The sequence below is a fragment of the Anolis sagrei genome, chromosome 4 (genome assembly GCF_037176765.1).
Source record: "Anolis sagrei isolate rAnoSag1 chromosome 4, rAnoSag1.mat, whole genome shotgun sequence".
In the NCBI taxonomy this organism is placed as follows: domain Eukaryota; kingdom Metazoa; phylum Chordata; class Lepidosauria; order Squamata; family Dactyloidae; genus Anolis; species Anolis sagrei.
Window position 1 is genome coordinate 248,220,528 of NC_090024.1, and position 16,605 is coordinate 248,237,132.

The 16,605-nt window shown below is 53.3% G+C and overlaps 1 protein-coding gene across 2 annotated transcripts in view; it reads right to left on the minus strand.

Moving 5' to 3' along the window:
* SLC12A5 (solute carrier family 12 member 5) overlaps positions 1–16,605 on the minus strand; it is a 229,578-nt gene that overhangs the window by 119,781 nt on the left and 93,192 nt on the right. Inside the window, exon 1 of one of the 2 annotated variants that reach the window (XM_067468330.1) lies at positions 5,877–6,048. The exons of the other annotated variant lie outside the window; for it this stretch is intronic. Coding sequence (XP_067324431.1) covers positions 5,877–5,928 — 52 coding nt within the window. The 5' untranslated portion in view covers positions 5,929–6,048. Of the gene's footprint in view, positions 1–5,876; positions 6,049–16,605 lie in introns of those variants that run through there. 2 annotated transcript variants of the gene reach the window in all.

Genomic DNA, 16,605 nt, shown 5'->3' on the forward strand with positions numbered 1-16,605 from the left:
GGAAACCCCCCCCCCCTTCCGAGTCATCTGCTGGCCGAGAGGGATGGTATATAAATATAGTAAATAAATAAATAAATTTTAAACAGAGGCTGGATGGCCATCTGTCGGGAGTGCTTTGAATGCAATTTTCCTGCATCTTGGTAGAATGGGGTTGAACTGGATGTCCAACTCTCCCAACTCTATGATTCTAAGAGATGTCATGGGCCATGGCAGCTGCTGGATTAGGGAGTTGTAGTGCAATGGGGGTCATTTCCCAAGGGCCTCCAACACCTCTTTCCACCTCTAGTGATTGTCTGCAGATGTGACAGGTAACATATAGCTCCCACCAGGCTCAGCCAGCCTTGCCAAGGGTTGGGGGATTATGGGAGTTGTAGTCCAACACCTTCCCAGATCTGCTGGGCCTGCCATTGCCCCCCCCCCCCCCCCCCCAAGCATCAACCAGGCACCCTGCTTGGAAAAACTACTGTCCACTGCGTCCAGAAAGTCCTGTTTCAGCTTTGATTGAGGACCCTTCGACGCTTTCCTGATCCCAGGTTATCTGCTCTGAAGTCAATTATATGAGTCTCCACTGCCGGATAATCTATGATAATCTACTGTCGAAGGCTTTCATGGCCAGAATCACTGGGCCATGAATCACTGAACCTCACAACCTCTGAGGATGCCTGCCATAGATGCAGGCGAAACGTCAGGGGAGAATGCTTCTAGAACACGGTCATACAGTTCGAAAAACCTTCAACAACCCAATCTGGGATAAGCACAAATTGTAGGATCTGATCCTGGGATATAGGGCAAATGTAAAAGGAGCCTGAAAGAGGCAAGAGGGGACTAGATGTCTCTTTGCAGACCCATGCATGGACTAGATGTCCCTTTACAGACTTATGTGTGGATTAGATGTCCCTTTGCAGACTTATGCATGGAATAGATGTCCCTTTGCAAACTTATGTGTGGACTAGATGTTCCTTATGCATGGACTAGATGTCCCTTTGCAGACTTATGCATGGACTCGATGTCCCTTTGCAGACCCATGCATGGATTAGATGTCCCTTTGCAGACTTTTGTGTGGACCAAATGTCCCTTTGCAGACTTATGTGTGGCCTAGATGTCCCTTTGCAGACTTATGCGTGGACTAGATGTCCCTTTGCAGACTTATGCATGGACTAGATGTCCTTTTGCAGACCCATGCATGGACTAGATGTCCCTTTGCAGACTTATGTGTGGACTAGATGTCCCTTTTCAGACTTATGCGTGGACTAGATGTCCCTTTGCAGACTTATGCATGGACTAGATGTCCCTTTGCAGACCCATGCGCTGACTAGATGTCCCTTTGCAGACTTATGCATGGACTAGATGTCTCTTTGCAGACTTATGTGTTGACTAGATGTCTCTTTGCAGACCCATGCATGGACTAGATGTTTCTTTGCAGACCCATGCATTGACTAGATGTCCTTTTGCAGACCCATGCATGGACTAGATGTCCCTTTGCAGACTTATGCGTGGACTATATGTCTCTTTGCAGACCCATGCATGGACTAGATGTCCTTTTGCAGACTTATGTGTTGACTAGATGTCTCTTTGCAGACTCATGCATGGACTAGATGTCCCTTTGCAGACCCATGCATGGACTAGATGTCCCTTTGCAGACCCATGCGCTGACTAGATGTCCCTTTGCAGACTTATGCATGGACTAGATGTCTCTTTGCAGACTTATGTGTTGACTAGATGTCTCTTTGCAGACCCATGCATGGACTAGATGTCCCTTTGCAGACTTATGCATGGACTAGATGTCCCTTTGCAGACTTATGCGTGGACTAGATGTCCCTTATGCGTGGACTAGATGTTCCTTTGCAGACCCATGCATGGACTAGATGTCCCTTTGCAGACTTATGCGTGGACTAGATGTCTCTTTGCAGACTTATGCATGGACTAGATGTCCCTTTGCAGACTTATGTGTGGCCTAGATGCCCCTTTGCACACTCATGCATGGACTAGATGTCTCTTTGCAGACTTATACGTGGACTAGATGTCTCTTTGCAGATTTATGCATAGACTAGATGTCCCTTTGCAGACTTATGTGTGGACTAGATATCCCTTTGCAGACCCTTGCGTTGACTAGATGTCCCTTTACAGACTTACGCATGGACTAGATGTCTCTTTGCAGACTTATGCATGGACTAGATGTCCCGTGTGCACACAGACACACACTGCATATTGCCCTCTTTTTCAGTGGCTTTCTCAACCTCAACTCTGAGACTCGGTTGCATGAACCTTCCTCCTTGGTGAACTCTTCCCACTTCACCACCTTCAGCCCTAATTGGAAAAGGGGGTGATTGGGCCCCACAAAGAGAGAGAGACAGACAGAGAGAGGTTTGGAGAGAAAGTGGGGAGTAGGGCCCCCCTGGAAACCGGTCTGCAGCTGATGCACCGGCAATGGCTCCTTGATGCAATGCTGCGACGCATGCGAGCCATAACTCTTGGAGCGCACCCCAGGAATGGGCCACCTTGGAGAAGGGCTGCCTTCACCTGCCATGGGGATGTGTATCTATGTGTCTATATGTGTGTGTGGGGCAGTTTATTTCTGGTAGCCCAAAGGGGTCTCTCTGACTACCCCATGTTCCAATACCTCTGCACCTGAGAAACTGGGCCAGTTTGGGCTACAGATACTGCGGGGAGCCCCCTGGTCATTGCATGCAGCAGTGGAGAGAAGGGTCAGTCCGGCCAGGGACAGGAGATGACCCTTAAGGGCTGGCCAAGCCCTCCCATCCTGTCCTGGGACATCCTGGGTGTTTCTTCCCTCTTGCCAGGGCTGCTTCTGCACATGAGAAACTGGGCCAGTTTGGGCTACAGATACTGCGGGGAGCCCCCTGGTCATTGCGCGCAGCCGTGGAGAGAAGGGTCAGCCCGGCCAGGGACGCGAGATGACCCTTAAGGGCAGGCCAAGCCCTCTCATCCTGTCCTGGGACATCCTGGGTGTTTCTCCCCTCTTGCCAGAGCTGCTTCTGCACATGAGAAACTGGGCCAGTTTGGGCTACAGATACTGCGGGGAGCCCCCTGGTCATTGCGCGCAGCCGTGGAGAGAAGGGTCAGCCCGGCCAGGGACGCGAGATGACCCTTAAGGGCAGGCCAAGCCCTCTCATCCTGTCCTGGGACATCCTGGGTGTTTCTCCCCTCTTGCCAGGGCTGCTTCTGCACCTGAGAAACTGGGCCATTTTGGGCTACAGATACTGCGGGGAGCCCCCTGGTCATTGCACGCAGCCGTGGAGAGAAGGGTCAGCCTGGCTAGGGACAGGAGATGACCCTTAAGGGCAGGCCAAGCCCTCCCGTCCTGTCCTGGGACATCCTGGGTGTTTCTCCCCTCTTGCCAGGGCTGCTTCTGCACATGAGAAACTGGGCCAGCTTGGGCTACAGATACTGCGGGGAGCCCCCTGGTCATTGCACGCAGCCGTGGAGAGAAGGGTCAGCCCGGCCAGGGACAGGAGATGACCCTTAAGGGCAGTCCAAGCCCTCCCGTCCTGTCCTGGGACATCCTGGGTGTTTCTCCCCTCTTGCCAGGGCTGCTTCTGCACCTGAGAAACTGGGCCAGCTTGGGCTACAGATACTGCGGGGAGCCCCCTGGTCATTGCACGCAGCCGTGGAGAGAAGGGTCAGCCTGGCTAGGGACAGGAGATGACCCTTAAGGGCAGGCCAAGCCCTCCCGTCCTGTCCTGGGACATCCTGGGTGTTTCTCCCCTCTTGCCAGGGCTGCTTCTGCACATGAGAAACTGGGCCAGCTTGGGCTACAGATACTGCGGGGAGCCCCCTGGTCATTGCACGCAGCCGTGGAGAGAAGGGTCAGCCCGGCCAGGGACAGGAGATGACCCTTAAGGGCAGGCCAAGCCCTCCCGTCCTGTCCTGGGACATCCTGGGTGTTTCTCCCCTCTTGCCAGGGCTGCTTCTGCACATGAGAAACTGGGCCATTTTGGTCTACAGATACTGCGGGGAGCCCCCAGGTCATTGCATGCAGCCGTGGAGAGAAGGGTCAGCCTGGCTAGGGACAGGAGATGACCCTTAAGGGCAGGTCAAACCCTCCCATCCTGTCCTGGGACATCCTGGGTGTTTCTCCCCTCTTGCCAGGGCTGCTTCTGCACATGAGAAACTGGGCCAGTTTGGGCTACAGATACTGCGGGGAGCCCCCTGGTCATTGCATGCAGCCGTGGAGAGAAGGGTCAGCCTGGCTAGGGACAGGAGATGACCCTTAAGGGCAGGTCAAACCCTCCCATCCTGTCCTGGGACATCCTGGGTGTTTCTCCCCTCTTGCCAGGGCTGCTTCTGCACATGAGAAACTGGGCCAGCTTGGGCTACAGATACTGCGGGGAGCCCCCTGGTCATTGCATGCAGCCGTGGAGAGAAGGGTCAGCCTGGCTAGGGACAGGAGATGACCCTTAATGGCAGGCCAAGCCCTCCCATCCTGTCCTGGGACATCCTGGGTGTTTCTCCCCTCTTGCCAGGGCTGCTCCTCGGTTGGTCTCGGAGGCCAGAGGTTTGTTGCGCAGGTGGCACCTGGCCTGGGCTCCCAGGGGAAAGTGGAGATGCCAAGCTGGGTCTGCCCTCAGAGGGAGATTGGGGGTGTATGTGGGGGGTCCTTGTTGGGGAATGCTCCGAGGGAAAAGGAGAAGGGGGCGTCAAAGGTCCCGCATCCCAAAGCGCTCCGCTAGGAAGCAGGTTGGTACAGATGCACCTCCTCCTCCTCCTCCTCCTCCAGGCACATTAATGCACAGACACACACAGAGAGCTGTCATAGAGTGATGCATCAGCCACTGCGCACCCACTCCTCCTCTTCCTCTTCCCCTGGAAAAAGTGGGGAGGGGGCAAGTGGGGGGGGAGGGGGGACAAGAGGGAGACTGGCATCATCCTCATCGCCACCAACAGCACCAACAACAGCAGCAGAGGCATCTGACTGCAAGGAGGAAAGTGGGGCACACAGCACCCCCCCCCCCTTTTGCCTCTCTGTCAGCTGCTCCCTCCGTCCCCCCTCCCTCCTGTCTGATGCCACTCTGGCACATTCCCAGGCAGGTACCTGCAGCTCCGCTCTCTCTCCTAGCCCCCCCCCCCCCCAAAAGGCTGCATTCTCTCTCTTTCGCCCTCACTTTACCCAATGCCCAATGACTCCCCCCCCCCCCATACTCCCCCAAATGGGGATAACAACGCACAGGATCCATTCAGTCATAAGGTTGGCTGGTTCCCCTGCAGTGCTTTGCCAAGGCGAATGCCAAGCAAGCGGAGTGCCAAAGAGGAGGAGGAAGGAAGTGAGTGAGGGAGGGGGCTGCAGAGAGAGGGGAAGGGGCTGCAGGGTCCCGGGACCCCCACCAGAATAAGAAAAAGACTTTGTTTACAATCCCCGGCCCAAGTGGGCTAGTCTCCCTCTGCCTTCGCCTCTGCCTGGGGGGCAGGTGCATCGCCAGAGGGTTTGCGGGGAAGGAGACCCCCAGGACCCCCACTTTCTCCCTGGGACCCCAGCTTTGCTCCCCTTCCCCCTCAGGACCAGGAAAAGGGGGGAGAGGAATTGTCGGGAGTGGAGCGGACTGGCATCCCAGCATCCTCCTCCTATCCTTCCTTGCATCCTCCTTCCTCGCCTTTGCCTGGGGGGCAGGTGCATCGCCAGAGGGTTTGGGGGTAAGGCGACCCCCAGGACCCCCACTTTCTCCCTGGGACCCCAGCTTTGCTCCCCTTCCCCCTCAGGACCAGGAAAAGGGGGGAGAGGAATTGTCGGGAGTGGAGCAGGGCTAGCATTCCAGCATCCTCCTTCCTTGCATCCTCCTTCCTCCTTTTGGGGAGCATCCTTCGGCCAAAAGGGAGGGAGAGATGAGGGGGCGACGGAGATGGGGGGGGGGTCTTCTTACCTTGGCTGGCTCCCCCGTCGCCCTCCTCGCAGTCCGTCAGGTTGTTCAGCATGGCGGCAATGGCAAGGAGGAGGAGGAGGAGGAGGAGGACGCCGGGTCCGCGGATCCCGGGGCCAGGCTGGGAACTGGGCTCAGGATGGAGGCAGACAGCAAAGGAGGGAGGGAGGGAGGGAGGGAAGGATGAAGGAGGGATGGCCCCTCCTCCTCTTCCTCCTCCTCTTCTTCCTCCTTCTCCTCCTCCTCCTCCTTCACCGCCGCTTCTGCACTGCAGAGCAGACCCAGCGCCTGCCTTCCTCCTCCTCCTCCTCCTCAGTCCGCCGTCATTCATCGCCATTCCCGATGGGAGGGGCGAGGGGCAAGAGGGGGGGAGGGAGGGGGGATGAGGCGCCTCCCCCTCCCCCCCCCTCCCACGACCCCCGACCCCTGGGAGAAGTCACTGCAGCCTCACCAGGGAGAGACCCTCATGGAGAAATCTACTATATAAATAGCCCCCTTCCCGACGGGAGGGGCGAGGGGCAAGAGTGGGGAGGGAGGGGGATGAGGGGCAGGGGGTGGGACCAGGCGCCCCCCCCAATTTCCTTCCTCACGACCCCCGACCTTTGGGAGAAGACCTTCGTGGAGGAATCTCCTTTGCAATAGCCCCCTTCCCGATGGGAGGGGCGAGGGGCAAGAGGGGGGAGGGAGGGAGGGAGGGGGATGAGGCGCCTCCCCCTCCCCCCATCCCACGACCCCCGGCCCCTGGGAGAAGGCACTGCAGCCTCACCAAGGAAAGACCCTCGTGGAGGAATCTCCTTTATAATAGTCCCCTTCCCGACGGGAGGGGCGAGGGGCAAAAGGGGGGAAGGAGGGGGGATGAGGCGCCCCCCCCTCCCACGACCCCCGACCCCTGGTAGAAGTCACTGCAGCCTCACCAGGGAGAGACCCTCGTGGAGGAATCTCCTTTACAATAGCCCCCTTCCCGATGGGAGGGGCGAGGGGCAAAAGGGGGAGGGAGGGAGGGAGGGATGAGGTGCCTACCCCCCATTTCCTTCTTCACGACCCTCGACCTTTGGGAGAAGATCCTCCTCGTGGAGGAATATCCCTTTACAGTAGCCTCCTTCCCGACGGGAGGGGCGAGGGACATGAGGGGGGGAGGGAGGGAGGGGGATGAGGCGCCTCCCCCTCACCCCCTCCTACGACCCCCGACCCCTGGGAGAAGGCACTGCAGCCTCACCAGGGAAAGACCCTCGTGGAGGAATCTCCTTTATAATAGCCCCCTTCCCGATGGGAGGGGCGAGGGGCATGAGAGGGGAGGGAGGGAGGGAGGGAGGGGGGGATGAGGCGCCTCCCCCTCACCCCCTCCCACGACCCCCGACCCCTGGGAGAAGGAATTGCAGCCTCACCAGGGAGAGACCCTCGTGGAAGAATCTCCTTTATAATAGCCCCTTTCCCGACGGGAGGGGCGAGGGGAGGGAGGGGGAGGGAGGGGGATGAGGAGCAGGGGTTGGGGACAGGCGCCCCCCCCCCAATTTCCTTCTTTGCGACCTCCGACCTTTGGGAGAAGACCCTCGTGGAGGAATCTCCTTTACAATAGCCCCCTTCCCGACGGGAGGGGCATGAGGGGGGAGGGAGGGGGGATGAGGCGCCTCCCTCTCACCCCCTCCTACGACCCCCGACCCCTGGGAGAAGGAACTGCAGCCTCACCAGGGAGAGACCCTCGTGGAGGAATCTCCTTTACAATAGCCCCCTTCCCGACGGGAGGGGCGAGGGGCATGAGGGGGGACGGAGGGAGGGGGGATGAGGTGCCTCCCCCATCCCACGACCCCCGAGAGTAGGCACTGCAATCCTCACCTGGGAGAGACCCTCGTGGAGGAATCTCCAAGTCCCCCCCCTTTATGATAGCCCCCCCCCCCCGAAGGAGGGGTCATGGGGAGGGGGCGAAAGGGGGGTGGTCACTCCATGAGCTGGGACCCATCTGTGATTCCAGGCTTAGAGGGCAAGGCAGGGGCAGGCAAGGCATAGAAGGTTGCCAGACCATCCAAGGTGAATCCAGGTGGCCAATGGGAACATTCCCACTCGCCCCCAACAGACAAATATGAACCCCATACTCCTAGTTTCCAACAGACCTCACGGCCTCTGAGGACGCCTGCCATAGATAGATACTACAGGCAAACTAATATATACCCAGAAGTACAACAGTAGGCATTGGTCAATACTCAATAAACAGGTATGAAATATTGATTTATTGATTATTGACAATAAATCAGAATTGTGTCCAATTCTGGGCACCACAATTGACAAGAGAGATGTTGACAAGCTGGAATGTGTCCAGAGGAGGGGGACTAAAATTATCAAGGGTCTGGAGAACAAGCCCTATGAGGAGCGGCTTAAGGAGCTGGGCATGTTTAGCCTGAAGAAGAGAAGGCTGAGAGGAGGCATGATGAGAGCCATGTATAAATATGTGAGAGGAAGCCACAGAGAGGAGGAGGGAGCAAGCTTGTTTTCTGCTTCCCTGGAGACTAGGACAAGGAACAATGGCTTCAACTACAAGAGAGGAGATCCCATCTGAACACGAGGAAGAACTTCCTGACTGTGAGAGCCGTTCAGCAGTGGAACTCTCTGCCCCAGAGTATGGTGGAGGCTCCTTCTTTGGAGGCTTTTAAGCAGAGGTTGGATGGCCACCTGTCGGGGGTGCTTTGAATGCAATATTCCTGCTTTTTGGCAGAATGGGGTTGGACTGGATGATAGCCCACCACGTCTCCTCCAACTCTAGGATTCTATGATTCTACGACCAATGCATCCTGTTGTACTTGTGGGTAAATATTAGTATGGTGTATAATCAGGGACCCATTTACTCTATATAGATACAGGCAAAACATCAGGAGAGAATGCTACTGGAACACATCCAGGCAGCCCAGAAAACTCACAGCAACCCAGTGATTCCAGCCATGAAAGCCTTCAACAAGACATAAAATCGTAGAGTTGGAAGAGACTTCATGGGCCATCCAGTCCAACCCCATTCTGCCCTGCAGGAAAAGCACAATCAAAGTATCCCTGACAGATAGCCACCCAGCCTCTGTTTAAAAGCCTCCAAGGAAGGAGCTGCGGCCACACCCTGAGGCAGAGAGTTCCCCTGCTGAATAGAATCATAGAATCATAGAATCAAAGAGTTGGAAGAGACCTCCTGGGCCATCATCCAGTCCAACCCCATTCTGCCAAGAAGCAGGAATATTGCATTCAAATCACCCCTGACAGATGGCCATCCAGCCTCTGTTTCAAAGCTTCCAAAGAAGGAGCCTCCACCACACTCCCTCCGGGGCAGAGAGTTCCACTGCTGAACGGCTCTCCCAGTCAGGAAGTTCTTCCTCATGGGGGGAGGGGGGACAAGAGGGAGACTGGCATCATCCTCATTACCACCAACAGCACCAACAACAGCAATTACGAAACAATTTTGAAACAATTACGAATCGATTCGTTAATGGCAGACGCGATTGCGCAATACGCTAAAAAACCCCTCCAAATGGGACAGGGGGAACTTCTGAAGCTTCCCTCTCCCTCTGTTGTTGACTGTTGGTGTGATAATTTATTTTTTATCACTGATAAAACAAACAACAACCCTAAATCTTGCACCAGACATACGGAAATAATTACGAAACAATAACGAAACAATTTCGAAACGATTACGAAACAATTACGAAATAAATTGAAAAAATTCATTTCGATTTTTAATTACTCCTGCATGGCTCAATATCGGATCGTAAGCTAATTTAAATATGAATTAATAACGAATTACGAAATTAACGAACGAAACCGCCCAACCCTAATATTTATACATGGCTATCATATCTCCTCTCAGGAAGTAAAGAGAAGAAGGAGAGGAAGAGGGAGGGAAGGTTGGTCACAGAAACGCATGGCATGTTTTCTGCTTCCTCGGAGACTAGGACGTGGAACAATGGCTTCAAGCTACAAGAGAGGAGATTCCATCTGAACATTAGGAAGAACTTCCTGACTGTGAGAGCCGTTCAGCAGTGGAACTCTCTGCCCCGGAGGGAGTGTGGTGGAGGCTCCTTCTTTGGAAGCTTTTAAGCAGAGGCTGGGTAGTCAGGGGTGCTTTGAATGCAATATTCCTGCTTCCTGGCAGAATGGGGTTGGACTGGATGGCCCAGGAGGTCTCTTCAACTCTTTGATTCTATGATTCTATGTACAGCTAGTAAATAAATAAATAAGCCTGCTCCTCTTCTTAGGACACCCTTCACAGAATCATAGAGTTGGTAGAGACACATGGGACATCTAGTTCAACCCCTTCTGCCATGCAGGAAAAGCACAAAGTATTCCTGAGAGCTGGCCATCCAGCTTCTGTTTAAAAGCTTCCACCACACTCCGAGCCATAGAGTTCCACTGTTGAACAGCTATATGATCAGGAAGTTCTTCCTCATGTTCAGGTGGAATCTCCTCTCCTGTTGCACCCCAGAGTAGGAACAGGACCCTCTAATCATTAATTACACCGCACCTTAGATGAAAAATGAGTCATCTTTATTTGAAGAATAATTGGGGCCAATAAAAGAGATGAATATAAAGTTGATAAAAGTCCAAAAGCAAAAAGCCAAATAAGCAGTAACATAAACAGTGTCCAACATAGGAATAATATCAAAGATCTAAAAGCTTGCTGTAATAATCCAGATGCAAAGAATATCAAATGCCTTCTATAAAAAACATGAGCATAGCCACTGCTAATTCCACTTGAAAAGCCAGGAAACCTTGGAGAAGAATATCCCAAAGACTTGACTTGAAACAAACGATGGCTGGTCTGAAGAAACTTCCCTAAGATCTCAATTAAGTCCCAGAAACTGATTTCTACTCCCCCCAGTCTTTAACCTTAACTGCCGAATTCTTTCTGACCTGCGCAAACATTGGGCCTCTCTGTGGTTCTGGCTAATTTCCAGCCGGTGATTGGTCTTATCTATCTCTTTGTTAACAGCAGGTGCTGAGTTATCTTGCAGACTTGAGCCTGGAGAAGGGAGTGAACTTTGCTGCAAACTCGAGCCTGGAATTTTCTCATGAGAACTTAGCCTTTCCCCTGACCCTTCTCAATCAGAGTTTGTAGTCACCTTATTGTCCAAAGTGTCTCCATTTTGCACCTCATTCTCATTGACATCCAAGTCTGGCTCAGAAACATTAGAAGGAGGAAAACACTATAACAGATTCAGGGTGAAACACAGGCTGAGTCCCAACATCTCCTGTCATTTGAACCATTGACTCCTGGTCCTAGTTTCTGGGCAGCAGAAAGGAAGCCTGTTCTCTCTTCCTTGTGGTCCTTTCACATACTGATACATGACTCTCACATCTCCTCTCAACCTTCTCTTTTGAGGCTAAACACGCCCAGCTCTTTAAGACACACCTCAGAGGGATTATTCATGGTCTCCAGACCTCTAACACTTTGAGTCTCCCTCTTCTCTGTCACCTACCAGCTTAGAGTCACGTGGCTCTCATGTGTTCTTCTCCCAACCTTCTCTTTGAGGTTAAACAGGCCCAGCTCTTTAAGATGCTTCTCAGAGGGATTATTCATGGTCTCCAGACCTCTAACACTTTGAGTCTCCCTCTTCCTCTGTTCACCTACCAGCTTAGAGTCACGTGGCTCTCATGTGTTCTTCTCCCAACCTTCTCTTTTGAGGTTAAACAGGCCCAGCTCTTTAAGATGCTTCTCAGAGGGATTATTCATGGTCTCCAGACCTTTCATCATTTTAGTTGCCCTCAAATGGATGCCTTCCAGCTTAAGAGTCAATATCTCTTTTGAACTGTGGAGCCCAGAATTGGACACAGTCTGATTCCACCAAAGCAGAACAGGACTTCTTTCCTCGATCTGGACACTCAACTCCTTCTGAGGTAATCTCATTGGCTTTCTGAGCTGCCGCATCACACTCTTGCTCATGTTCAACTGTTGTCCACAAAGACTATGATGTAAGCACAGTGGGAGGACAAAGCTTGGGCCTGTTCCCAATAAAAAGGGGGAGGCACTCTTGGAACCAAAGAATCCCCCCAAAGTTTGACCATGGGACCTGCTTCTGGCAGAGGTTTTGAAAGGGCATCTGTCCAGAGGGTTTGGGTAGTGTCTTCTGATCTCAGAAGAGAGTTGGACTGGATGGCCTTTGAGGTCTCTTCCAACTCTCTTCTGAGATCAAAAGACACCATCCAAACCCTCTGGACAGATGCCCTTTCAAACCTCTGCCAGAAGCAGGTCCCATGGTCAAAGTCTGAGGGAACAACAGCAGGGTCCTTGACCCTCAGGACGGTGGAGGGGGCTTCAAACCCATCATCCACCAAGAAGGAAGAGTGGCGGGTCTGCTGTCTCTGGAAGACATCCTTCTCTCATTGCTAAAGCCCTCCTTCCAGGGGTTTTGGACTTCAACACCCACAATTCCTGGCCTCAGCCCTCCTTCCAGGTGTTTTGGACTTCAACTCCCACCATTCCTGGCCTCAGCCCTCCTTCCAGGTGTTTTGGACTTCAACACCCACAATTCCTGGCCTCAGCCTCCTTCTAGGTCAGTGGTTCTCAACCTGGGGTCCCCAGATGTTTTTGGCCTTCAACTCCCAGAAGTCCTAACAGCTGGTAAACTGGCTGGGATTTCTGGGAGTTGTAGGCCAAAACACCTGGGGACCCACAGGTTGAGAACCACTGTTCTAGGTGTTTTGGACTTCAACTCCCACAATTCCTGGCCTCAGCCCTCCTTCCAGGTGTTTTGGACTTCAACACCCACAATTCCTGGCCTCAGCCCTCCTTCCAGGTGTTTTGGACTTCAACACCCACAATTCCTGGCCTCAGCCCTCCTTCCAGGTGTTTTGGACTTCAACACCCACAATTCCTGGCCTCAGCCCTCCTTCCAGGTGTTTTGGACTTCAACACCCACAATTCCTGGCCTCAGCCCTCCTTCCAGGTGTTTTGGACTTCAACACCCACAATTCCTGGCCTCAGCCCTCCTTCCAGGTGTTTTGGACTTCAACACCCACAATTCCTGGCCTCAGCCCTCCTTCCAGGTATTTTGGACTTCTAACACCCACAATTCCTGGCCTCAGCCTCCTTCCAGGTGTTTTGGACTTCAACACCCACAATTCCTGGGGGGTGTTGAAGGGGGAAAAGGAAGAGGCCTGAGGCCAGGAATGGTGGGAGTTGAAGTCCAAAACACCTGCAGGGCTGAAGTTTGCCCATGCCTGTTATAACCTGAAGTGGGGAGATTGGAAAATAAGGTGCCCCAAAGGCTGGAAATTGATGCCTTCCGGCCATTAAGGCAGGAAGGGGCCAAATTCAAGTCTAACCCTAACCCTCTCCCCACAACAAGGCCCTAGGAATCTGCATGGGATTTGGAAGGCTGCGGGTATTCAAGCCAACCTTCTGGGTTGCAAAGATGCAATAATCTGCAAAGGGAATGGCTGCAGCCTGCATGCAAACACAGGTATGGAAAGGCCAGGGTGCCAGGGTTCAAGGAGAGAGTGCCCCTGAGCATAGGCAGAGTGCTCCTTCCTTTGAGGGAGAGGAGGAAGAGGAGGAGGGCAGCATCCCCAGCCAGTCCCTTAGTTGGGAAGCAGGTGTTGAAGTCCACTTTCTTGGCCTCTTTCTAGTGGAAAGCTAGGAATGGATGCAACTTGCATGCAAACAAGAACTTGGAAAGGCCAGGGTTCAGGGAGAGAGTGCCTCTGAGCATAAGCAGAGACCTTTTCCTTCTTTCTAGGAAGAGGAGGAGGAAGAGGGCAGCCTCCCCAGCCAGTCCCTTAGTTGGAAAGCAGGTGTTCAAGCCCACTTTTTCGGCCTCTTTCTAATGCAAAGCTAGGCATGGATGCAATTTGCATGCAAAGCAAGGCTTGGAATGACCAGGGTTTAAGAAGAGAGTGCCTCTGAGCATAAGCAGAGCCCCTTTTCTTCCTTCAAGGAAGAGGAGGAGCAGGAGGGCAGCCTCCCCAGCCAGTCCCTTAGTTGGGGAGCAGGTGTTCAAGCCCACTGTTTGGGCCTCTTTCTAGTGCAAAGCTAGGAATAGATGCAACTTGCTGTTAATACTGTTTTATTGTTTTAATTAGTGCTCTATTTATTGTTTTAATTGTTGTTACATTGCTTTGTTATATGTAGTGGCATCAAATTCTTGCCAAATGTGAGCCGTCCTGAGTCCCCCTCCGGGGGTTGAGAAGGACGGGGTAGAAATACTGGAAATAAATAAACAAACCAGAGCTTGGAAAGGCCAGAGTGCCAAGACTCAAGGAGGACTGAGTCCCTTTCCCTGATACCTGCAAGAAGAAAGGGAGGAGGAGGAGGAGGAGGAGGAGGAGGAAGGAAGCCTCCCCAGCCAGTCTCTTAGTTGGGGAGCTGGTGTTGAAGCCCACCATTTGGGCCTCTTTCAAGTGTAAAGCTAGGAATGGATGCAACTTGCATGCAAAGCAGGGCTTGGAAAGGCCAGGGTTCAAGGAGAGAGTGCCTCTGAGCATAAGCAGAGCCCTTTTCCTTCCTTCGAGGACGAGGAGGAGGACGAAGACAGCCTCCTCAGCCAGTCCCTTAGTTAGGAAGCAGGTGTTGAAGCCCACTTTTTGGGCCTCTTTCTAGTGGAAAGCTAAGAATTTATACAACTTGCATGCAAACCAGGGCTTGGAAAGGCCAGGGGTCAAGAAGAGAGTGCCTCTGAGCACAGGGAGAGTACTTTTCCTTCCTTCGAGGAAGAGGAGGAGGAGGGCAGCCTCCCTAGCCAGACCCTTAGTTAGGGAGCAGGTGTTGAAGCCCATGTTTTGGGCCTCTTTCTAGTGGAAAGCTAAGAATGGATGCAACTTGCATGCAAAGCTGGGCTTGGAAAGGCCAGGGCTCAAGGAGAGAGTGCCTCTGAGCATAGGCAGAGCCCTTTTCCTTCCTTCAAGGAAGAGGAGGAGGAGGAGGAGGAGGAGGAGGAGGAGGAGGAGGAGGGCAGTCTCCCCAGCAGGTCCCTTAGTTGGGGAGCTGAAGCCCACATTTGGGGCCTCTTTCAAGTGCAAAGCTAGGAATGGATGCAACTTGCATACACATCAGGACTTGGAATCCATAGTTCAAGGAGAGAGTGCCTCTGACCATAAGCAGAGCCCTTTTCCTTCCTTTGAGGAAGAGGAGGAGGACAGCCTCCCCAGCCAGTCCCTTAGTTAAGATGGTGTTCAAGCCTCTTTCTAGTGCAAAGCTAGGAATGGATGCAACTTGCATGCACACCAGGGCTTGGAAAGGCCAGAGTTCAAGGAGAGCGTGCCTCTGAGAATAGGCAGAGAGCCCTTTTCCTTCCTTCGAGGAAGAGGAGCAGGAGGGCAGCCTCCCTAGCCAGTCCCTTGGTTGGGGAGCTGGTGTTGAAGCCCATGTTTTGGGCCTCTTTCTAGTGCAAAGCTAGGAATGAATGCAACTTTTCTTAAGGCTTGAAAAGACCAGGGTTCAAGGAGAGCATGCCTCTGAGCATAGGCAGAGCCCTTTTCCTTCCTTCAAGGAAAAGGAGGAGAAGGAGGGCAACCTCCCCAGCCAGTCCCTTAGTTGGGGAGCTGGTGTTGAAGCCCACCGTTTGGGCCTCTTTCAAGTTCAAAGGTAGGAATGGATGCAACTTGCATGCAAAGCAAGGCTTGGAAAGGCCAGGGTTCAAGGAGAGAGTGCCTCTGAGCATAGGCAGAGCCCTTTTCCTTCCTTCAAGGAAGAGGAGGAGGAGGAGGAGGAGGGCAGCCTCTCCAGCCAGTCCCTTAGTTGGGAAGCAGGTGCTCAAGTCCACTTTTTGGGCCTCTTTCTAGTGCAAAGCTAGGAATGGATGCAACTTGCATGCAAAGCAGGGCTTGGAAAGGCCGGAGTGCCAGGGCTCAAGCAGGAGTGAGTCCCTTTCCCTGATATCTGCAAGATGAAAAGGAGGAAGAGGACAGCAGCCTCCCCAGAGGGCCATCTCCTTGACCGCCTATTCCCATCATGTCCTGCTTTAGTAAGACCAGGGTTCAAGGAGAGCATAGGCAGAGCACTCTTCCTTCCTTCAAGAAAGAGGATGAGGAGGGCAGCCTCTCCAGCCAGTCGCTTAGTTAGGAAGCAGGTGCTCAAGGCCGCTTTTTGGGCCTCTTTCTAGTGGAAAGCTAGGAATGGATGCAACTTGCATGCAAAGCAAGGTTTGGAAAGGCCAGGGTTCAAGGAGAGAGTGCCTCTGAGCATAGGCAGAACACTTTTCCTTCCTTTGAGGAAGAGGAGGAGGAGGGCAGCCTCTCAAGCCAGTCCCTTAGTTAGGAAGCAGGTGCCCAAGTCCACTTTTTGGGCCTCTTTCTAGTGGAAAGCTAGGAATGGATGCAACTTGCATGCAAAGCAGGGCTTGGAAAGTCCAGGGTTGAAGGAGAGAGTGCCTCTGAGCATACGCAGAGCCCTTTTCCTTCCTTCAAGGAAGAGGAGGAGGAGGAGGAGGAGGAGGAGGAGGAGGAGGAGGAGGAGGAGGAGGAGGAGAGCTTCCCCAGCCAGTCCCTTATTTAGGAAGTAGGTGTTGAAGTCCACTGTTTGGGCCTCTTTCTAGTGCAAAGGTAGGAATGGATGCAACTTGCATGTAAACCAGGACTTGAAAAGGCCAAGGTTCAAGGAGAGAGTGCCTCTGAGCATACGCAGAGCCCTTTTCCTTCCTTCAAGGAAGAGGAGGAGGAGGAGGAGGAGGAGGAGGAGTAGGAGGACGAGGAGAAGGAGGAGGAGGAGCAGGTGGGCAGCCTCTCCAGCCAGTCCCTTAGTTAGGAAGCAGGTGCTCAAGTCCACTTT